The sequence below is a fragment of the Jaculus jaculus genome, chromosome 12 (genome assembly GCF_020740685.1).
Source record: "Jaculus jaculus isolate mJacJac1 chromosome 12, mJacJac1.mat.Y.cur, whole genome shotgun sequence".
NCBI classification, from domain to species: Eukaryota; Metazoa; Chordata; class Mammalia; order Rodentia; family Dipodidae; genus Jaculus; species Jaculus jaculus.
This window is the reverse complement of record NC_059113.1, coordinates 110,973,501-110,997,934: the sequence shown is the minus strand read 5'-3', so window position 1 is coordinate 110,997,934 and position 24,434 is coordinate 110,973,501. Positions and strand designations below refer to the sequence as shown.

General features: G+C 41.3%; 1 protein-coding gene across 1 annotated transcript in view; it reads right to left on the bottom strand.

Moving 5' to 3' along the window:
* The window catches only part of Arhgef26 (Rho guanine nucleotide exchange factor 26), a 107,674-nt gene extending 83,505 nt beyond the window's left edge, over window positions 1-24,169 (bottom strand). Inside the window, exons 1-3 of the mRNA XM_004655927.2 lie at window positions 23,027-24,169; window positions 22,044-22,083; window positions 18,382-18,527 (exon numbers count right to left, since the gene is read on the bottom strand). Of these exons, the coding sequence (XP_004655984.2) occupies window positions 18,382-18,527; window positions 22,044-22,083; window positions 23,027-24,055 (1,215 nt within the window). The 5' untranslated portion in view covers window positions 24,056-24,169. The remainder of the gene's footprint in view (window positions 1-18,381; window positions 18,528-22,043; window positions 22,084-23,026) is intronic.
* Between the last annotated feature and the right edge of the window lie 265 nt (window positions 24,170-24,434).

Sequence of the window (24,434 nt, the reverse complement as noted above, 5' to 3'; positions counted from 1 at the left end):
CTATTTTTCCATGCAATTACATTCCTATGTCAATTTTCCCTTTATTTTATAGGGTAATACAATCCTATGTGTTAGGGTCTCTTATTAAGCACCAGGGCATACTCTGAAGGAAAATATATTTTTTCAAATTTAACTTTCTACAAGTCCCTATATTCATTAGCCTATGAGTACAAGGAGATTCTTCTAGACTGTATAACCACCATAAATACCCATGATCAAAGCAACATAATTACCTACAATTTTAATTCATTAAACATTAAAAGCAAAATTTTACAAAGAATACATCTGTTATTGAGATGCAAGAAGTTTACAGTGCCTTAAACTATGAAGGTTTCACTGAAACCAGTATTCCAAGCTGACTCCCTTTATCAGGGGCCCCAGTTTTACTAAAGGAAGAGTTGAGACAGGGTAGAGAATTGTGGCTCTGAAGCAAATGGTAGCCCCAGACAGAAAGGTGGGAAGATACTCATCAGCATGGTTTAAAAGAATATCCAGAAGCTGAGGATCAGAAATTTTATAGTTATTCCTGCTCATCCTTAAGAGAGTTTCAAGAACCTCAGGGATGTGATGTAGAATCACTGAAGTATCTGTCTCCATCTTAGTATGAAAAGCAGAGGTGCTCAATTTTCTCTACATGCTGTTGTGGACACTGAGGAAAATCACGTCATAGTTTCCAATTTTTTGAAACAATTTTAGAAAACAGTACAGAAAAACGTCTCAATCAAAAAGTAAAATCTGCAATCATTTTCAAATACTGTGTACCAGGAAATGTATTAAGCATTTTGGGTCTCTTCCCACTGAATCCTCATAAAAATTCTCCAAAGTTAACATTGTTAGCAGATGGGGACAACTGAGGCTTAGGATCCAAAGGACAGCTTGTAGGAGGAAGGCCAGGATGTGAGGTGAGGGGTCTTTGTCTTTGCTCTCTGCTACAGAGACCACTTCTCACAACATGGCTGTACCAAAGCCCCCATGTGGTTTTCTTTACTCACCATGCTGACCTTCAGTCAACCTTATCAGGGTAAAAGGCTCCTACACACATTTTAATAAGGCAGGAGATGGGCCAGAAGAATGAAACCCTGTCAGAGTGTCCTGTGGTAAACCTGAGCAGGAATTTCACAGGATTTCCTGCCTGACAAAGCCCTGGCACATAGATGTGCAGGCAGTATGCCCACAGTCCCTGCAGGTGAGGTCACCAGTAAGACTTTCCACACTATTGACTTCTCTATCCAAGTGGAGCTGAGACCAGACCTACAAGGGAAGAAGATGAAATATCTGGGGCTGAGAGATACACAGATATCAGTGTTGGATATACAGTAGCTAGAATTTCTGAGGGATTCTGAATGCTTCATGCTATCAAAAAGGGGGGATGGGAAGTTACAGCGAAAGAAGTTACTCTTCAGAGGAAGAGAGAAAGTAGTTCTGAAAAAGCTAAGCATTTGTGTACACTAATTACAACTTTCACTAATCTAACAGAACAAATTACAAAATAGTCCATTAAACAATGTCATGCATTTAAAGAAAAAAAAAACAGCCTACTCAAAACTACAGTGATAGAAAAAAAGACTCCAGGAAGTGTTCTTAAATTATGATTAAGGAAACTCAACTGGAGCCCATTCAGAGAGCCTGAAACTTTTCTCGGGTGAGTTATGACAAAGCAGTCTCTGTGACTGGCCACCAGGCCACTGGCTCCAGGCCAGGCTCTTCCACTGCTTGTCCTCCTGTACAGCCATGACGTACCCTGCATAGGAAAAGCACCAGGTTCTCCCAGAGCAAGAAGAATCATTTTGTCCCACTGATGTCACCTCCACAGTTGATTCTAATTTAAACAGCATCTGAGAGCAGGAGTCTGGAAGGACAAGGTCATGGTCAGGTCAGATAACTTCAGAGACACAGAAGTGTGAAGAGATGACCAAGGAGGAAAAGAATGATCTGCAAAGAGATGTCAAGATCAGTGATCAGTGTCAGTGATCAGTAGAGAACCAGGGGGAACAGCATACTGTGACAGCAAATGGAGACAAAAAGGAGGGAAGGAGGGGAGGGAGGAAGGAAGAAAAGAGAGGAACCAAAAGGGGAAAATGTGGACAAGCTTTTTTTAATAATAAATACCTTTTATAGACACTAAAGAGACTCAAAACAAAATCAATATTAAACGAGACCTATAACATGCCCACCAAGGCTCAGGGAACATTGTAGAGCGGGCAGAAAGATTGTAAAAGCCACAAGGTTGGGAAATGTAGGCTGAGGCCCTGTCCCTCCCAAATGAGAATGACTGGTACATTCATAATCACATAGTGAATACCATCAATCCCACTGAGGAAGGCCCTCAGTGGAATAGGGGCAGAAGAGAGGGAATATAAGAGTATAACTCATAACTTTCCAGGTGTGGTAGTGCACATTTTTAATCCCAGCACTTGGGATTAAAATCCAGCACTTGGGAGGCAGAGGTAGGAAGATCACTGTGAATTCGAGGCCAGCCTGAGACTACATAGTGAATTCCAGGTTAGCCTTGGCTGAAAGTGAGACTCTACCTTGAAAACACAAAGGGAAAAAAAAGAGTATAATCCAAGAGGAATATGATCAATATGCAATATGTTCATACTGTAAATCACATAATAATAAAAATAATTATTAAAAAAATTAAAAACACAAAAAATAACTTCTAAAATAAAAATAATGCAATGTTATAATTGAAATCAATCACATTAGAAAACTTTAGTCAAAATCATCTGGTGATACAGGACTTTATTCTTTATGCTAAAAACTTATATTAACATGTTTATCACTTACAGTTTTAATACTGCTATGTGTTCTGCAGTTTGCAAACTTTTGGAAGAGAATCAAAGAATTGTCACATTTATCCTCACATCCTCTCTTTATTTCTCTTTGTGGAAAGGGAAAAATAATATTCCAGTTGCTAAGAACTATGAGTCTTAATTTGCTGTCTAAAGTAAAAAACTAGTAAAGTAGTTCCAGCTCCTTCTTCTTGTGGTAGGTTTGTTTCTTCCAGGTGGAAACACAGGGCCAGCTTCCATGTCGGTACACTTTCTTGGAGAGTAGGGTTTAGACCTGAGGAAGGGTCTGGATTCCTTCTTTCCCTAAGCTGAACTTTTCCACCCACTGGATGCTGAAGAACTGGTTTCCCAGTCCAGTTCAGGGCCTGCTGAGCAAGTTTCCCATGTGGGGTCCTCCTTGTCATGTGAGTACAAATGGGAACCTCTCTTGAATTGGCACGCTTGACTAAATGTATTCAAATATGTCACCAATAAACAGAGTTGCTAAAATAGTTTAATGAAGCAGTTTGGAGTTCTTGATTTTCTGTAACTATCCAGTTCTCAAAACTGTTCAGATCTGGTCACAGCCGACTCTAGACACAGCTAAACATCTGTCAATATTGTTAACATTTTAAGTGAATAAAAATTAACTCAAATAAAACAACCGAATATACAAGACCACAGTTCAGACAAGTTAGAAACTATGAAGTTTCTATCTGTGGTTTGTTAAGACAGCCAAGGCAGAGAACTCACTGGTATTAGATGTTAGAACAGGTTGAATTTCATAAATATAAATTATATATTCGCTGTTATAGTCATGACTAGATTATTTACCCTTGATCTAAGCAACCTATATATTTTGCATGTCCAAATAAGACAACTAAACAATTTGCTAATCTTAATAAAGAACTCTGTATGACACTACTGCTGACTGTCTAGCTTTTCCTAAAACAGTGTACAAAATTTACAGATGGAAAATAGAGCCAAAAAGTTAATTCAAGCCAATTTCCTTGGTACCTTGTCCAAATGTTGGTGCTTTCCCTACCCCCACCTGACCCTGCCCAAATTATATGCCAAAAACCTAACCTGCAAGGGAGGTGACTAGATCACAAAGCCTGAGCTCTCAGAAGTGGGATTACTGCCTTTATGAAACACCTGCAGGAAGGAACTATTCATGAGCCAGAAACCAAATATCAAATCTTCCTTGAACTGGACTTCTCCATTTTCAGAATTCTGAGGAACAAATTTCTGTTCATGTGCCATCCAATTTATGGTATTTTGTTATATCAGCCTGAACTAGGACACCCTGCTAGTCTACACGCTTCTCAGATGACTAGCAGAGGAAGGAGGACAGGCTTTCCCGTGATTTTATTTCTATACTCACTACAGCTGCATGTCGTCATAAAACCCACAGATTTTGTTCAGTATTATTCGCCCCTTGACAGGAATAAGTTCTCTAAGCTCTGTAGACAGTCCTGATATTGATGTTAATGCTGAACATATCTGTGGCCCCAACTCTGTAGACAGCTGTCAACAGCACCCGCCTTGGCTAAACAGATCAACATTTTCTGTGGAGCAAACAAGGATATATTCTTCGTTCTCCATGACATAATGCTTCTAGATAACATGGGTGTGTGCATTCCTTCTATTTTTACCACCAATTAGAAAAATGTTAGGCGGACCCATAAAAAGCTCAGATATGTAGCCAGTTAAAAATTATACTGGAAACCAAAAAAAGAAAAAAGCTGGGCATGGTGGCACATGCTTTTAAATCCCACCACTCAGGAGGCAGAGATAGGAATATCACCATGAGTTCGAGGCCACCCTGAGACTACATAGTGAATTCCAGGTCAGTCTGAACTACAGTGAATCCTTACCTCGAAAAACCAATGTGTATGTGTGTGTGTGTGTGTGTGTGTGTATACATATACATATATACATATAGATATGTATATATATATTGGATATTTATAACCCAAAATCACATCACATTGGTTCTGTAATGCACTCATTTGAGCTGGATCTGTAAACTCGCCAGGGTTTTCTCACTTGCTGGGGAAAAATATCTAGTTATTCATGCTTAATAGTAACTTCTCACAAGCTTCTTTACTAAAGAAACTCAAGTCAGAAGAGGCTGCAAGTAAAATTATACCTCAGGACCCAATTCACTTCATGGTCCTTTCTATCACAGCTACAGTGACCTTTGAATTAAAAATGAGCTACAGTTCTTAAGAAACATGGAAGCAACAATGTTAATGCTTGTACTTCTGAAAATGAAACATCTTGCAGGGTACAGAAACAGTGTCCTGGAAAACCAGACCCAATAGGCTATCTCTATACTACTCCATCTATACAGAAAGATCTGGAGACACCACCTTACCTAAGCATGAGCCACCCCAAAATATCTCTCAGAAATTAGAGAACTGCATAATCCAAAAACAGACAAAAAAGGCAAGATAGGAACAGTATTGGTCTCCTAAGGAGCAGTTAATAAATAAAATGCTCTTAAGGAAAAAAGACAGGAAGGGAATAAGGAAGGCCTGGAAAATGTCTCCGTGCTTACTACGGAGGTACAAGGACAAGAGTTTGGGTCCCCAGAACCCACATAAATGCTGGGAGGGTGTAATGGTCCTCCTTGAACCCCAAAGGAAGGATGTGGAGACAGGATCCTAAGACAAGCTGGCTGCTTAGACTAGCTGAACCGGTGAGGCCTGGGCTCAAGTGAGAAACTCTGCTTCAGCAAATAAAGCAGAGAGCAATAGGAGCAGACTCCCAACTCCAATATCTGGTCTGAACACGTGAGCACACACGTGAGCACACACTCGCACATACGTACATTGTATGTATATGAACATGCATGCAGACCACACACCAAAGATGGGAGAGAGAAAAAGAGAAAGGCACATTAAACAAAATCTTATATATGTTTAAATTAATACATCAATATGCCCATGACTTATTATTCATTCATTGCTGAAAAAAAATAGTCTTCTCTCTGATCTTCTGCCATTCAGCTGAATTCTATAGTCCTTGGTGAGGCTCTTGGATTGCAATAGCAGGCACTCACCATCAAGCAGCTTGTATCAGATGTGCTAGAATGATGGTCAGCCAGATGAAGCAGGGCAGGGCTTGAGGCTCTTGCTGTCCTATACCTGTATACAAAGCCAAGATTCCCAAATAAACTGAAATCACTCCAGTACAGATCTGAGGTTGAGAGCACAGGTCACAGACTGGTAATTAAATGTATGAGAATAAACTGCAGGGTTTCCTAGGACTTAGGAAACAGAAATGCTCTCTTACTTTTGCAGCTGGCCTTCACTAATTGTTTCTCACATCCACCCAATTCCTAACTCTGATTCTTTTTCTCAATCTATCTCACAAACTACCATTGTATCAAATGTGTACCATGTACCAGGAACTGTTCTTTCCATGCCTGCAAATCCTACAACCCATAAAGGTAAATTTACCATTAAAACCCAAGACACAGGGCTGGAAAGGTGGTTTAGTGGTTAAGACACTTGCCTTTGAAGCTTAAGAATCCAGGTTCAACTACCCAGTACCCATGTAAGTCAGATGCGCATGGTGGCACATGCACCTGGAGTTTGAGATCGTTTGCAGTGACTAGAGGCTCTGTGTGCCCATTCTTTCTCTCTCTCTCTCTCTCTCTCTCTCTCTCTCTCTCTCTCTCTCTCTAGTAAATAAATAACATTTTTTTTAAGACAAAAAAGTTTGCCTTTTGAACACAGGCTTGCCTGTCAGACCATCTCAAAGCCACTGCAGCACACTGGCCTACTCTTGTCCCAAATCAAGGTGGCCCCCTCCCCATCATGCCACAGAAACTGCAAGTCACTGGGTCCCTAGAGTCTACTGCAGAAAGAGCTAAGCTGTCAACTGGGCCTCCTGGTAATTTAACTCATGGATTACTCCTCACATTTCTCCCACTAAACAAAGTCCTCCTTCTAACTTGATACACTCTCTAACCTGCACCCCCTGTAGACCACTGAGACTGTGCCCAATGTTTTAGTTCTCCTTCCTTGCATAAGCATGAGATGTTTTATACCTACCTATCAGCAATCAGAAGGGAAAAGGAGGTTAACCAACACATGAAGCCTAATGACAACAGAAAGGATAAACTTCAGTATAAGATGGAAATTCTATAAAGTTCTATAAAATATTAACAGATTCAAAACATAAATTAATAAAATAGAAAAATCAGCCAGCAAGTAGCAGCTAGCAGCTAAGAGGTCAGGAATGGTAGTTAGGACCAAGCAGCCATCAGGATGGACTGTTGGGTCTGATTGGTCAGTAAAGAGAATGTCTTTGTATCACTTCTACAATATGTTTAAAGAACATAACACGCCATGTTGAATCTTCAGTGGAAAATAAGAAAGAGACCAGTGACTAGTAAAAGTTGAAAAGAACCAGTGATCCAATTACTTGATGAATTAAGTGTGTGGGCATTAAAAAGATGTAGAATAAAGTTTAATGACATGAGTAGCAATTTGTCATACTGGCAAGTAAAAAAAAAAAATGGATTACACAAGTGTAGATTTGCTGACATAGATGAGTATGACATTGTTAAAGGAAAAATACAAAATTACTAATATATTTCTGAGTGTTTGCTTAAAATAAATCTATAGAGATACTTTTAAAGATCTGAGTAGTAATAAGTCAATGGCTAACAGTTATTGGATGGAGAAATATATTGAACTAACTTCAATTTTCTTCTTTTGGACTACTGGGGCCTCATGACTTTCCTATAATAGGCATGGTTTTGAAATTAAAAGGTCATTTTCAACAACAAAACCCAAAATATGTTTCAACATGTTCTGTCAAAAAAAAGACATACAAATGGAATTGAAGGATACCAGTAACACCTGTATTTCCTTGTCTCTGTCTGAAAGGAAGCTAGAGAAATGAGAGCCACCAGTAAATTGAAGAAATGAAGACACTAAGATAAAGGGAGGCAACAAGAAAGATGTTGAATCAAGTTCAAACCAAGTGAAGGCTTATGAGGTAGTGCTGAAAGTGAGTGATGACAGATAGACCTGCAAGTATGAGAGGCAGAGGAGGAGGAGACCCAGCAGGATAGAGTTCTCATGCCCAAGAATGATGCCCTAACATAGTGAAGACAAGTGTCAGGAAGGAGGCACAGGTCTGAGGTACCTCTTCTGGAGCACAAAGACCACCTGTTTGTAAAGGCAGTGCTAACACCTTAGGTGCCCTTTTATGTTTGTTAATTTTGTAAAATGGCAGGTGGATGGAACGGCAAGATGAAAAATAGTAAGTCATTTAGAACAACACAGAATGAAGTTACTTTCTTGGGGTTATAATAAATTTAACCTGAGGGAAACCTATATCAGGAAAAAAAATTGGTAATAAAAGAAGCTATGTTTTATTTTAGGTGTGCAAAGCATGTAATGATATTATCAGATTAGAACTATTTTATTGTGCAGAGACCTCATAAACAAGCACAGAAATGCTCTCTTTCTTCTCCTATTTCTATATCACAAACTTTATGGACAGCTGCTATACCTGTATTTGTACTCTGCCTGTCTAGCATGTCTGGTTTGAGACGTTCTATAAAGAGAACTTCCCTGATCCTCACACTCAGTGGTGCCTGTCATTCGTGCTGGCATGTTTACCTCATTCTGAAAAAATCACTTAGGCATTCCCATTGTCTTCTAGTACATGGTCTAAGTTCCCAGAGACCAGGCTTGGATTTAGGATTGTTTCATTTACCCCACCTACTACAATACAGCAGCATAAAATGAATCACAGAGTCAGATACTAGTATCTTTCAGTGAAGGCACAATGCCTATGGATTCTTGAATATCATCTATAAAAATATAACAATACAGAAACAGTAGAACAGAAACCAAGGTCAATGTGTGTGTCATTATACAGCACTGATATAGATGGCACTGTGGTGTCCATTCCATGACATGAGACATGTCAGTTATATCACTTAACACTTTCCCACAGACCCCTAAGAGACAAGCTCTTCTACTCAGAGCTTCTACAGAGGAATCTTAACAAGAAAAAAAAAAAAAAAAGTTATCCAAAGTGGCCAGTGGTCACACGTCATACCACAGCACATCAAGGAAGCCAAAGCTGATTGGAAAAGAGCGAGTCAGGCACCTGCCAAAGGCAGCACATGCTGAGTCACCTGCTAGGTGGGAAAACGTAACTGTGAAATTAGATTTGGAAGCTGAAAGGGACATGATAGGAGGTCCGTACTGTGGCTGAGTCAGGTCTAAGTTCCAGTATCCCAGATACTGAGGATGGAGGACCCCTGAGGGTAAGGGCAGGCATACTGAAAATGGCAAATGAGGCAAGGCCTGGGGAAGGAATAAGGGGCAAAGGGGAAAAGGAGGAAAGAGTAAGGAGGAAAGGGAAAGGGAAGGGAACAGGCATCCCCCAGGCACTGTATTGGCAGAGCACCTCAGGGAAACATGGTGCCTGCCTTTCGGTGCTCTGGGCACATGTACCCATTTTCTGAGGAAATATCAGAGGCTCTGCCCCAGGCCATCTCAAGGACCTAAGACAGCAGGAAATCAGCCCAAAAGGTCACAGCTACATTGATACACAGAAAGGAGCTAGACCATGCTCATATGGTAGTCTCCCAAAGATCACTGAGCAACAACCACATACAATCCCTAGCACACAGGAGCCTTCTGGTCATAGTGTAGAAACTGTAATATTGTATGGTCTATGGAAGGTCCCATAGCTACAGGTGTCTTGCAAGCTGCAGTACACTGTCGCTCCCAGTGAGATTTAAGACACATGTGGATAGAAGACCTCCCTGTAGCTCTGTTGGACAGACAACAGTCATACCCCTTTGCATGCCATAACTAGAAGAGCAGGGTTTCTTGCCAAAGTGGAAACTGCTCTGTTTTGATTTTATCATAGTTGGCTGGGTGGCACAGTTCATTTCCTATCAAAGGGAGAATCATTCTGCAATGTTCTTTTACTAGTAATAACTTTCCTCTGTGGCAGCGTCCACTGAATTTAGACTTCTTATCTCCTCAAAGGATAGAAATGCAGAAAAGGAATGACCTAATAATCTAGAATCAGGGTATAGAAAATCATCTGGAAAAATCAACAGATTGTAAGCCTTCTGGATAAATGCACAAAGTCTGAGTAAGAAACTGTAGAGACAAACTACATGTTTAAAGATGCAACAATATGAATGGCCACTGTTACTCTCCAGTCACTAATGGAGATCAGCTGTCATGCACATCTGCTCTAAAAACATTCTTTCATTGCACTAAAGTCCTCATAAGAGGACACTTCAAGGTCAAAGGGCAAATTAAAAAAAAAAACTCTCACAAACAAAACACAATCCAAAGCTCCATATTGCATAGCCTTTCTACTTAGTGATGCAGAATTTCTCAAAATAATAGAAGTATTTCTTTTTTGACCTAAGCCTACTGCTTTTCCTGCAGAATCACTATGCATCTTGTATATCTCCCCACCTAGTCAAGAATGAGTCTGCAATTTAAGTTGATTTCATAGTAGGGCCTTGAAAATCATTAGTAAATGTGATGTACTTGAGACTAAAAATTTAAACAAATATATAACAAGCAATGAGGTTAAAGCAATAATTAAAAAGTCTCTCAATTAATGAAAGTCCAGGGTCAGTGGGTTCACCGCTGAATTCTACTAGACCTTTAAATAAGAGATGCCATCAATGCTTCTCAAACTATTCCATAAAATACAAAGGGAAAGAACACTTTCAAACTCATTTTAGGAAGCCAGTATTAATTACCCTCGATCCAAAATCAGATAACAGCACACCAAAGAGTGCACTCTCCCTGATAAATAAGAATGTAAAAACTATCAATAAAATACTTGCAAGCCAAATTCATCTGCAATCACAAAGATCATTCATCAGGACCAAGTAGGCCTCATTTCAGGGATGCAATTAAAGTTCAACATATGCAAATTAGTAAGCGTAAGACATCACATTAAGAGACTCAGGGACAGAAATCACATGATCACCTAAATAGATGTAGAAAAGGACTTTGACAAAGTCCAACATTGCTTCATAATAAATGCTCTGAAGAAATGAGAGATAGAAGGAACATGACTCCACATAACAAAGGCTATATACAACCATTCTATACCCAAGATTATAATAAATGAGGAATAACTCCATGCTTTTCCACTAAACTCAGTAATGAGACTAGGGCACTCACTTTCTCCACCCATAATATAGTCTTTGAAGACTGAGTTAGTGAAACAAGAGAAGGAAATAAAGGGTTACACATAGAAAGCAGAAGATAAATTATCCTTATTTGGCAATTAACATGATCCTGTACATAAGAAACCCTAATGACTCCACCATTAAATCCTGAGAACTGATGGACACTTTGAACAAAGTATTATAATGCATAATCAAAAAATAGCTTTTCTATATACTAAACTAATAACAAGCATGTTGAGAAAGAGCTCTGATTCATAATACTTTCAAAAAATAAAATACCTAGGAGTAAACTAAAGTGAAAGACTTCTGTAACTAAAATTTTAAGACATTTCAAAAAAGGTACTAGAGATGGAAAGACCTCACTTGCTCATGGATCAGCTGAAATAATACACTGAAATAGCTGTATCACCAAAAGTGATCTAAGAATTTAATGTAATACCTATCAAAATACCAACAGAATTCACAGCCAGAGAAAAGAAAATTCATATGGAAGCCTTAAATGCCTATGAATAGCTAAAAGAATTCTGAGAAAATAAACATTGCTAGAGGTATCACAATACTTTAGGTCATACCACAGATCCATCATAACAAAAACAGTACAGCACTGGCACAAAAAGAGACCTGTCTGCAAAGCCTAAGGACCCAGATTCAATTCCCCAGGACCCACATAAGCCAGATGCACAAGATGGCACTTGCATCTGGAGTTCATTTGCCGTGGCAAAAGGCCCTGGCACACCCATTCTCTCTGCCTCCCTTCTTTCTATTTTTTTTAATTATTTTATTTATTTATTTGAAAGTGACAGATAGAGAGAGAAAGAGGCAGATAGAGAGAGAGAGAGAGAGAATGGGCATGCCAGGGCCTCCAGCCACTGCAAAGGAACTCCAGATGTGTGCACCCCCTTGTGCATCTGGCTAACATGGCTCCTGGAGAATCGAGCCTCAAACCGGGGTCCTTAGGCTTCACAGGCAAGCACTTAACTGCTAAGCCATCTCTCCAGCCCTGCCTCCCTTCTTTCGATCCCCCCAACAAATAAGTAAATAAATAAAATAAATATTCTTTAAAAACACAAAAGAAACAGTAAATTGTATTTGTCACCATCTAAGGTAAAAAATAATAATAATTTTATGAGCTTGTTGTGTTGCAAAACCTAAATGAACAATTATAGGACCACAGAAATGACTATTTTAAGCACTATTGTTAACAACGGAATAGACAAGTCTGAAAATTTTAGGAACAGAGGAAAGCTTTCTTTGGACTTTTCAATGCATTAAGCATTTCTTCAAAAAGAATGATATTCACATAAATCATATTTGTTAAGCTCTGATTTTTAGAAGACAAACAAAATCATCACAATAAGCAGTCTAGAACCCAAAAGGAGAAGCCCTATCAGATTCAAAAATATTATTTTATATTTAATCTAACCAAATTGTATTTAGTTTCTTATTTTTTCAAATATTCCTTTCTCATTCTGCAATTCCAGAAAATCTGCCAAAGGCAAACAATGCGTGTCTTAAAAGATGAGTTTAGACCCCAAGAGTCTGATGTTCTAGTTCTGGATTTTGTGTTACTCTATGAGTGGCTTAAGTAGAGCCACAGTACTTTGGTGAAGATGTAAAGACTAGCCCTGACCAGAATGGTTAAAATTGTAAGCACACTGAAGAAGCACTGGAACTGATGTAAGATGTCTGATAAAGCCTCACGCTGGCGAGGGCAGAAGAGTACACGCCGAGGATGACTATATTAGGTGTGGAAAGTATGCCTGCATGTTTTAAGCTTCTGCCTCTGGAGCCCAAACACCCTTCTCAAAGGTACCTGGCATTTCCAAGTAATAGAAATTACACAAACACGCCCCATGGTAAATAAACCCAGTGAGGGCATGGCTGGCAAGTATGCTGTCACTGAATATAACAAAGTAAACACTGATTTCATAATAGTCATTTCTCAGGATGTGCACAGCATGCTCAGGGGTGGGGTGGGTGGTATGAAGAAAAGAGAAGGTCTTTGGCAATAGTATATGTAGAAGAGACAGAAATGATTCTGGGATCATATTAGATGACAAAACTTTAGGGGAAAGCTAATGTCCACTTTCCAGCAGGACCCATGCTGGCTGTGCACCTGGCACTGAGGGTAACAAGCACCCAGTGTTCTATCTCTGACTAACACAATCAATATTTTTCTTTAAACCCACAGGCTTTTCCCACAGACCCAGAAACTGCTGGCTCAGTCCTCATGCTGCTGGCTGAGGTAAGTAAAAATACATTTCACCTGTGTGCAGTGGTTCCTTCATTCTGAGCATGGACCTCGATAATCCTCTTTAGAGGTCAGAATGACTTCACAAGTTCAAAACCTCAAATCCCTTCGACAAAACCTCAACTAAATAAAACCTGGGAGCCATGACAACTTTCATTATTTTACATACACCTGAAGCTCTGCACTGAAGTCCTGCATTTCCAAGTAAGAATGGAGGCACTGGCAGTCAAGTAAAAGAGGACTAAGCCTGTCCCATACCACGGAATGAAGGAGTACAGGTGGCATCTTAGACTCTAAGAAAACACCCTACTTCTATGTGGACACCTCTTTAAATATACCATTTGTTCACTTCACATGCCCTAGAGAAATCTGTGAAGCCTAAATGCCCATTATTGTACTGAGACCCAGTTAAATACTTCTTAGACTGTTTTCTTCCTTGATTCCTGGATGACCAACACCACCATGAGATCTGTCTCAACAGTATGAACGCAATCCACCCCCACAGGTGAGGATGCGTGCTGCCCTGCCTGGTACATTCCAAGTTCATCAAAGGACACATAAAAATAAATACACTCAAATGAGTTACACCGCAGAACAAGGGTTTACAGACCTTATATAACCAACATAAAGTAGTGCAATCTGCTGCACACCAATCGTCTTTGGCACATGAAAGGTATCATATAATCAGCAGATAAGGAAGTTTCATCATCCCAGGAGGCAGGCAGGTGTTTGCAACAAAGACAAGAGACTTTTAGAAAACACAACAAAAGACTGTGGCTAAAGCACATGGCACTCACACACTTTCCTGTTGTGTAGAAAGTGAAATGTGTGTCCAGTTGAAACCTAACCCACTGCTAGAAACCTCTCATTTCTGGAATGAAGGCCTTACTCAAAGAAGAATCTTGCATCATATACCACTAAAGATCAGGGGTGCTCTAGTAACTTGATAATTAAAAGTTGAGCGTGGCAAGATGATACCAAAAAAAAAAAAATATATATATATATATATCAATAGCACATGTCCTCTGTAACCTATCCTCAACAGTGTTCCTCTCCTAGGAGGGATAAGGTCACAAGGTCAGACAGAAATGGAGGTGATGACAGTTATGAAAAATAACCTGACAGTACTAATCATTCATGAAGCCTTCACTTTAGGGTTTTACCTACAGTATTATGCTTAATCATATATAGATTTCTAAAAGAGTATCAGTACATTTTGGCATTAAAATATTAACTTTCATAAAATCCAGAGTTATTTCCATTTTTGGTAGACAAATACCTATGGGGCCTAGGCACGGTGATAGACTCCTACAATGCTAGGACTTGGGAGACTGGGGTGGGAGAATTGCAAGTTTGAGAACAGCCTGGACTAAACAGAAAGTCTCTGAGAAAGAAGACAAAGGAAGAGAGGGAGGGAAGGAGGGAAGGAGGGAAGGAGGGAAGGAGGGAAGGAAGGAAGGAAGGAAGGAAGGAAGGAAGGAAGGAAGGAAGGAAGGAAGGAAGGAAGGAAGGAAGGGGGGAAGGGGAGGGAAAAGGAAAGGGAGGAAGGGAGGGAAGGAGGGGAGGAGGGAAGGAGGGAGAAAGAAGGGAGGGAGGAAAGAAGGAAAAGAAAAAAGGAAGGAAGGAGAAGGGAAGGGAAGGAAAGAAGGGCGGGAGGGAGGGAAGAAGGAAAAGAAAAAAAGAAGGAAGGAGAAGGGAAGGGAAAGTAAGGGAAGGGAAAAAGGGAAGGAGGCAGATGAAGGGAAGGAGGGAGGGAGGGAAGAAAGAACAAGGAAAAAAAGAAGGAGAAAAGGAAGGAAGGAGGGAGGGTGGAAAGGTAAAGGGAAGAAAAGGGACAGAAGGAGGGAGGATGGGAAGGTAAAGGAAGGAAGAAAGGAATGAAGGAAGGAATGGAAGAAGGGAGGGAGGGAAAAAAGGAAGAAAGGAAGGGTAGTCAGAAATGAACATCAAGATAGTAATTCTTCTTGACAGTAAAGGAGAAAAGCACAAGAAAATGAAATGTATTCTAAAAAAACAGAAACAGGCTGACAAAAATAGTTAAAATGTTAACCATTTGCTGAAGTTGCATAATGGGTACCTATAGATCTATTAGCTTTACTAATGTCTTTTTTTTTTTTTTAGCTTTTCTGCATGTTAAAAGTACTTTACAAAGTAAAATGTAAGTGAAAAGGAGATATAAAATACTCAAAGTAAATGCAGTTTCATAGCTAGGCAACACCAGGTGTAAAGTCCAGTCCACTGCCTTGGATAAGTATGATAATAGACATGGGCCTCCCAGGAACAGTGACCAAGATAACACTGAAGTTTCACGTTTTACTATTATATAGTTTTTCAATATCGATCTTGTTAACACAGGACACATCACCACCTCCATCCTTGGCCAAACGGAAACACGAGCTCATATATGAAACTGACTGAAGGACATGCACATATGTTCATCTAAATGAAAAACAAATGCCAGAAGGCCATAAATATGGCAGCCTCATTTTTATCATGGAATCAAAGTGTAAGTGACACACAAGTCTGTAATTCTGCTAAGTGTTCAAAAAACAACCGCAGGACTTAGGCTTGCTCTGACAAGCACAATAGCTGTCTCAAAGAGAAAGCAATAGCATAGGTCTCCTCCCTGCTCAGCTACCAAGCATCAGTACCAACTCCTGAGTGCACTGAACAACAGCCATGTAGATTCAATGGACCTTGTCACCAACTTCCCCAAGTATTTGTTTTGCTGTGTACATATTATTAGATTAGGGTACAATACTATTAATATACCAATTATTTGTTAGTGTGTGCACATATATGGCATGCATATGTGTGTATACATTTGTATGAGTGTGAATGTACATGGGTGTAGATATATGTGTGTGCATGTATGGAGGCCAAAGGTTGACAATGGGTTTCTTCCTCAGTCAAGCTCTACCTTACTTTCTGGGACAGGATCTATCACAGAACTTAGAGCTCACCAATTTGGCTGGGCAGCAAACCCAGAGATCCTTCTGTCTCTGCCACCCCAGTACAGGAATAACAGGTACAAACCACCATACCTAGCTTTTATGTAGTAGGGATACAAATTCAGGTACTTGCCTGGCAAGAACTTTACTAACTGAATCATTTCACTTGTCCAATAATATACCAATTCTATGAAGACATCTTAGCATCTGATCACATATCAAAAAAAAAAAAATCATTAAGAGCTGGAGAAGGCTTAGCAGTTAAGTGCTTGCCTGTGAAGCCTAAGGACCCCAGTTCAAGGCTCGATTCCCCAGGACCCACGTTAGCCAGATGCACAAGGGGGCACATGTGTCTGGAGTTCATTTGCAGTGGCTGGAAGCCCTGGTGCGCCCATTCTCTCTCTCTCCCTCTCTCTCTCTATTTGCCTCTTTCTCTCTCTGTCACTCTCAAAATAAATAAAAATGAACAAAAAAATGTTTTAAAAATCATTAAGATGTCACAGAAGTTGTAAACTGTTAGTCCAGCAGCCAAGACTGACACACAAATACTCTCTGGATTCACATAATTTTTCTTTAAAATTGGAATTCAGATAATACTCATTGGATCTAGATTTCTGTAACAGAAGGCCTGGCAGCACTGAGGCCTTTGTACTTTAGGGGTTGAGCTAAGTTGTAGTTGCTCAATTTATACAAGGCCTTGTCACAATAACTTCAACTACTCCCTGTCACCCAAACATACCAGCATCACTTATTCACACTACCTGCCCTCTTGCTATACGCACCACAATTTTTGGAATAATTTTACAGGCACCCACTACTACATGGAGATACTGGAAATAGCAAGATTTATCACAGAATGAAATTAGGAGAAAGGAGGGAGACGGGAAGTTCTGAAATTTTGAATTCCAATACTGGTTGGAAGAAGAAAGGTTGAGTCTGAACCAAAAGTCAAACCCTACCTTTAGCATCCACACAGTTCCAAATCTTGATTGTATACCTCCAACATATGTAACTCCTCTTCCTATGCTGGTAGGTTCCCAAAACCCATGAGAGTCCTGACTCTCAGGGTTCAGCATGACTTAGGAGTGAACTGCCTCAGCTCCAAAACTGCTCAAGAACTCTTGGAGGTGCAACAAATTGTTTTTGATACACTGTTCCCACCACCCAAACCAACCGTGAAAATTCCTTTCAACTTGCTAATGCATCAGATATTTACAAATGCTATACCCCAACACTATCAAGTAAACCCAGAATCACACTGTAACACTTTATAAGCCAGGATGAAAGTTAACAATGACTACTAAACAAAATATGTTTGATACAGAAAGGAGAAATCACTTGACATAAGGTGTGAGATACACAAAACATAGAAGATGCCATTCATGAATTTCAAGAACAGATAGATGCTTTGCTGTCAAACAAAATGTCTAAGGAAGAACTGTTTTTAACTCCCTAGTGTGCATAAACACATATACATGATACACTTTACACACATCCATACACCAATAATATACATATGTATTATGTATATTATGAATATTATGCATATTATGTATACTGCATATATGTATGTATGAAAATGCTTAGGATATATTACACATTATAGTATATATTTTATAATATTACATACACATATCATATGATATTAATATTATATATTAAACAGAAAAAGAAGGACTTGAAAATGACAAGTCTGACTCCCTAGGACCCACCACACCACACACATACATTTCACAACCACACACACAAAAAAAAATGGAACAAGCAAGTCAGGCATGGTGGCACACGCCTTTGATCCCAGCACTCGGGAGGCAGAGATAGGAGGATCACTGTGAGTTTGAGGCCAGCCTGAGACTACATAGTGAATTCCAGGTCAGCCTGGGCTAGAGGGAGACCCTACCTTGAAACAAAAAAGGAAGATGGAAGAACACATATCAACTCCAAAAGATTTCCCAACTCCACAGTACATCAGTATGAAAGTAATTCATTTGGTATAAACCCACACACTGAGATTAGAGGTTCTAAATCCATGTTCTTAACAGTCCAGAGTTTCAAGAAACATTTTACAGTCTAAAGAGTTCTTCTCCTTAGGCTTACAAGATCACTAGCAAGCAAACTAAAGGCCACATGCATGCATGGTTTCCACAAATTGGTCTTTTCCTCCCACAGATAGGAAAGAGGAATGTAAACACTCACCGCAGAGAGCTGGCTCCACGTGGAGCGCAGCGGCTTATGGTAGATCACAATCTTTTCCTCTGGCTTCTGCTCTCTGCGTTCTGATTCTTCATCAGAGTCAATGTCAAGGGCCTTTTCTTTGTAGTTCTGATATAGGACTGCGTTTTCTGCAAGAAAACAAGTTGGTCATGTCACTAACTGCCCCGAAATAACTGTGCTACTTATTCTAAACAAACCACCACGTTTCTACAATACTTGGTTTCTGGTTTTTTATCAACAGGAAAAGAAGCAAACATCTTTTGTCACTGAAGAATAATTTGTAACATTCCAACTGAACTCAAGTAGTTGCTGTCTGTCTACCACTCATGAAGGATGGGGAAGATCTCTTACACTATTGCTACTTGGATTAAATTGACTCCATGGGCTATATTTCTTCAAAATCCATCTTCATTTATTTATCTATTTAGCAAACCCTTACTGAACATCTACAAAGTGTCAACATCTGACAATAAAATGGAAAAGAAGGGTAGGGTTATGGCTTAATGGTAGAACACTTGCCAAGAATGTACAAGCCTCTAGGTTTGATACCCAGTACCACAATAAATAAGTAAATTAGTTAATTAATTAAAAAATGGAAAAGACACCTCTCATTCTTTCATGAGCAAACAAATTAGTTGCAATAAAAAGCCAAATTCGGGCCAGGCATGGTGGTGCACACCTTTAATCCCAGCACTTGGGAGGCAGAGGTAGGAGGATCACCATGCATTCGAGGCCACCCTGAGACTACATAGTGAATTCCAGGTCAGCCTGGGCTAGAATGAGACCCTACCTTGAAAAAACAAAACAAAACAAAAGCCAAATTTATTCATGCACTTATTCACCCTACTGACATTGTGAAATGCCTACTAGGTTGAGAAAACAACAATGAACAAAACAGATTTAAAACTCTCAGTCTTGCAGAAACAACATTAAGGTAAAACACAGCCATTTCAACATGGCTATGTGTCATGGAATAAAAGCATGGAAAAGGGGTGGGAAAAGTTGGGATAAAAGTATGTACATTTTAAGTCGGGTGGCCCTGGGGCAGGAGTGTGCTTGATAAGTCTATATGTTTAAGGAGCAGCTAGGAGGCAATGTGGCTAGAGTACCACGAGGAAGGGGAAATGTGGAAGATAGGAGGTAAGTGCAGGACAGATTGTGTTGGGCTTCCCTCAACATCATTGAAAGGACCTTCCTTGACTTTTGACTTTAAGTAGGATGACCAGTTACTGAAGGGTTGAGGGCACAATCATCTCATATAAATAGATATTGAGGAAAGGGCAAGATTGACATATAAGTGCCCTGAGAACAGACTCACCAGGGTAAGATATAGTCTGGAGGTCAGGGGGATGTCAGTGAGAGAAATCTATGCTCTGAAAGTTGAGGAAGAGCAGAGCTAAAGGAGAAAACACAAAACCTCTGGACAAACTCTGAAGCAGAAGGAAATGTAGTATCTTAGAGCACTTGAAGGTCAGGGATGATAGCCTAGGTGCATGTAGGGGTCAAACAACACAAGGTGGCCCTATTAGAGATGACCCTTACAGTCTAAAGCAGGGCTATTATAAGTCATATTAAAGAACTGGATTTTATCCTGAGTACAAAAGATTGAGTGTCTTTCACACTAGTAGTGATTGGATCTTAATTGGAATATAATGGGAATCCACCAGCAGCTAAGATTTGCTTAGGTTAGAGAGCCAAACACTGACTACCCCAGAGAACTAATCAGCACGCTATTGGGTGGTCAATGTGAGCTAGTTGAAAGTTTAGCTGTGCCACTGAGAATGGATGGGTGATGGACTGGATATGAGGGCAAAGAGAGGGAGCGGGTCAGCATACTTCTCCTAGGTCTTACGGTCACAAAGAAAGGAAGCAGGAGATGGGAGCACCAGAAGAAATGCAGGTTGAATGGGGAAGGTTATGCATTTGGTTTGGGTCTTAGGGAGTGTAACATGCTTTTCTCACATCTGCTTCTTCTCTCCCAACCACAGACAATTGTCTAAGTTGTATGACTAAGTAACACTGAAGTCTGTGCAAGCTTTGCTATTCTCTATTTTCTCTGTACAGGAAAAACAGGTAGGTGCAACTTAGCAGCCCCCACTTTTTAAGTGCTTACTAGTTGACATAAAGCCTGTGCCTTCCATTGTAGATAGGATTTCTCACTCATTCTCACAAGAACTGCTCTTCTAGCACTCTCATTTTACACATTATAAGACAGGAGCTCACTGAGGTTCAGTACTTGCTCAATGTCATTCAAGTGAGTCAAGTGATGAGTACTCACCACTGAATCACTAAGGTACAGGAATTCTTGTGACCCATTGTTAAGATTTCTGCATTCTAACACACACACACACACACACACACACACACACACACACACACGACCTGACTCCTAGGACTGGCTGTGTCACCAGCTGTGAGACTGGGGACAGATTGGTAAAATTTTCAAAGTTTCCACTTTCCTTAACTATTAAATGAAGAAAATGAATTAATCCCAACTAGCTAAAATGTTTTATCTAGCTTGCTTTTACATGCAACAATAATTTCCTAAGACTAGATCATGAATGAATTTATATAAATCACTTATTTGTAAATATCCCAACAACAAATGCATCTTTACAGAAATGTCTTACGGCTACTCAAGTCTATATAGTTTAAAACTCTGCATGGTCTTATACTAGCTTTACTTATAAAAGGTCATCATACCCTCCTCCTGCATTGTTCTTTAAAGATGGGAACATCTTAGTATTTCCAAGCATGACAGAAAGTCAGTACCCTCACTGTCTCCAGGAGCCTCATGTCTATGAGGGCTGCAGCTGGGAATGCTGCCTTCATGCCACTCCAGTTTGCTGACACTTGACCATCTATTTACAGAAAGTCTGCTAATCTGATTAGTGTGTGAGCACCTGGTTGAAGCTACATTTGTTTTCAAATCCTTAACAACTAATATATATATATATATATATATATATATATACATATATATATGTATATATATGTATATATATGTATATATATATGTGTGTGTGTATGTATATATACATATATATATACACACACACATATACGTATATACACACATATATATATATATATATATATATGTATATATATAGGTTACAAGTACTTAAGAATAGGTAGGATTCTTTTTTCAGCCAGAAAATGTATACTTCCCCAAAGGTGAAACTTAATAAGGAAACAGGAAGTCAGAAATGACAATCAACTATGAAAATATAGGGGAAAGAACATTACGGAGAAGGAAATATGTATGACTCAAGGAGATAGATAGGGCTTAAGCTCTAAACACCACTCTAAGAGCACTGAACTAAAAACCTAGAACTTGCTCTTCTAGTTTTTGGAACAGATGAGGATGGAGTCAGAATCAAGAGTTCAAAACTCCAGGCAATGAACTGAAAAAGTTACTAGCTTACAAAAACACCACAATTCTGCTCACTGTTTGGTCTCACTAGATAAAAACTCAGCTGAATGTGCAGAGTTTTTTTTTTTTTTTTTTGCACTGCACAATCTGAGACCAAGTTGGACATTTTTTTTCACCTCAAGTGTTCTCATTAGTGTAGTTTGTTTCAGCTTGTAATTGACATTCCATATTGAAGTCATAACAAAGATCTGGAAAAGTAAATGCTTACCTTCCCCATCAAAAGTTCCTTGTCCTTTCAGCATTTTTTCCTAAGAGACAAGAAAATCAGAAAGAAAAAAAAAAGGAAAAGAGTAGAGCAAATGATGTGTGAATGAGCCACGTAGAAAATACAGCTAGTACAAAAGTACTAGTTTTGTTTTGTTACATTCATTACATTCTCAAAAGCAAAAAGCATTGATCTCTTCAGGGGTTCACTCCCCACTACCAGTCACTGAAATAGTGAAAGAAAATATGTGATGTCCCCACAGTGTAGATTAAGAAGCCTAAAAGGGCCAACAGTCCAGCTCATTTCTCTACATGATTCACTTTTACTGTTCACTGAACTGTGCTGCACTTGTAGAGTTGGGAGAAACATGCATAAAATGTTGTATAATGTTTTTTATTTAAGACCATATGCTCTAAAATAAAACAGACTTGCTTGTGTACGACATATGTGACATTTATATAGACTGGTTGTAGTTCTCTGATTAATCAAGAAAAAATGTGACTGCCTAAGGGAATCTTTGCCCCATTGCTTAGATCAGTCATGTTTCTGGAGAAGGCAGCATACTCTTCAAAACTGCCCTCTCTAGTTGTTCCTATTTTTTATCATGTCATATTTGACACATATTTATTAAGTGCAAATGCTAGGCCTGTATCAGGGTGCAACACTTCACCACCCTAACCTAAAGTTTGGGCCTACCAATTTGTCAAATACACTCAATGCCTAATAAAAATAAAATATAACGAAAGGCCATGGTGACCAAAACGAGTTAACACACTATCTTTCATGGTTTGGGGATATTTCTGGTCTAGAATATGACTGTACGTGGGGTGTGTGATTTTAAAATTCATTTTATTTGAATAAAATCATGTGTAGTCACCATCCAAAAACTCCTTAACAAGTAAAAGCAGAAAATCATCACTCCAGCACATACACTAGGCTCAATGAATGACAGGCGACAGGCGTGTGACACTCCCGCCAACTCTTACCTTTATCCTTCCCAGGCTGGAGAACTTCTTGTCTTCTACTACAGCCTTCAGCACGGGCTGGGACATCCTGTTCTTCTTCTTTGAGCTGGTGGGACTGTCAAAATCGAATCCACTGACTACTGCCCTGCGGTAGGACGTGGACCGCAAGCCTCGCCTAAGAGACCCTGGGCTATCCAAGTCGTTCTCCACGTCGCCCTCCTCCCCTGCGAGGGCCAGGGGCGCCCCGAGGCCTTCCACCATGCTGCGCACCTTGAGGAGCCTCCTGTGTGGCTCCACGTTCTGACTGTTGGATTTGCTTAGCTTAATTTCCGAGGCAAGGCTCTTCGGGATGATCTGCTGCTTCCCCATCTTGAGGGCGGCGGGGCTGTTGGTACTCAAAACCACTGAAGGGTGGTCTGCGAGCTCGTCCTCCGGCGACGGCAGCCTCTGGACGGGTAGTTTTTGTCCGGAAGACCTCGGCTGGGGCTCCGGACACGGTCTCGAGAGGTCCCCAGCCGCCCGGCCCGAAGGCGAACCTGAGCCAGGAGAGTCGTTTTGGGGAGCCAGGCCATTCGCAGGGGGCGTGGGCAGCGGGCCGGCCGGCGGTCCCAGGCGGTCCTCCCCCGGGCTGCCCGGGGCGCGCGGGGGCCGCAGCGGCGGTGACAGCGCCGCCGAGGCCGGGGCGCCATTCGCCGGGGGCTGCGGGAGCAGCTGGGGGGACTTGGGCCGCCGGGGTCGAGGAGAGGCAGCTCCGTAGTCCGCGGACGCCGTCCGGCCATTGAGCAGCGCCTTCCGATGCGGGCGCAAAAGCAGGGGGCTGCTCGGGACCGTCCTGCCGTCCGACGCGGCGGGCCCCGCAGCGGGGGTCTGCCCCACGGGCAGCGGGCCGAGCTCCTCCACCGGGAAGTCGGTGATCAGCAAGCCACGGGGGCTCTGGTACGACTGGGGCCTCGGCTTGCTGCGGCCGGGCAGCTGCGGAGGGGCCGAGCGTCGCCGCCACAGAGGGGTCACGCTGTGGCTGGAAAAGTCCACTTCGCTCTCTCGGTCCATCCTGCGATCCGCGGGGCGGCCCCAGAGGACGAGAGCAGCAAGTGCCGCTGCCCGAGAGCCGCGCGCTGGGCCTCCGCACACTCCTCGCTTGCCCGCGGGGCGGCCACCCTGCACTGGCGCCGGACTCAGTTTACCCGCGCTCTCCAAGGCGAGCCCCACGCCCCCCCCGCCGCGCGGGCCCGACCGAAACCGACGTGTCCGCAGCCCCGGCCGGTCACCGCAGCCCCGGGCGCGCCGTTCCCGCGCTCCGTCAGCGCCCGCCGCCGGGGCTCGGGGAAGGCGGACAACCTCGGCAATCAGGGGAAGGCCGCGGACGCCCCGCCATGCAGCGCCGAGCCGCCGGCCGCCCCGCGCCCCTCCCCGCCCGCGCTGGCAGAGC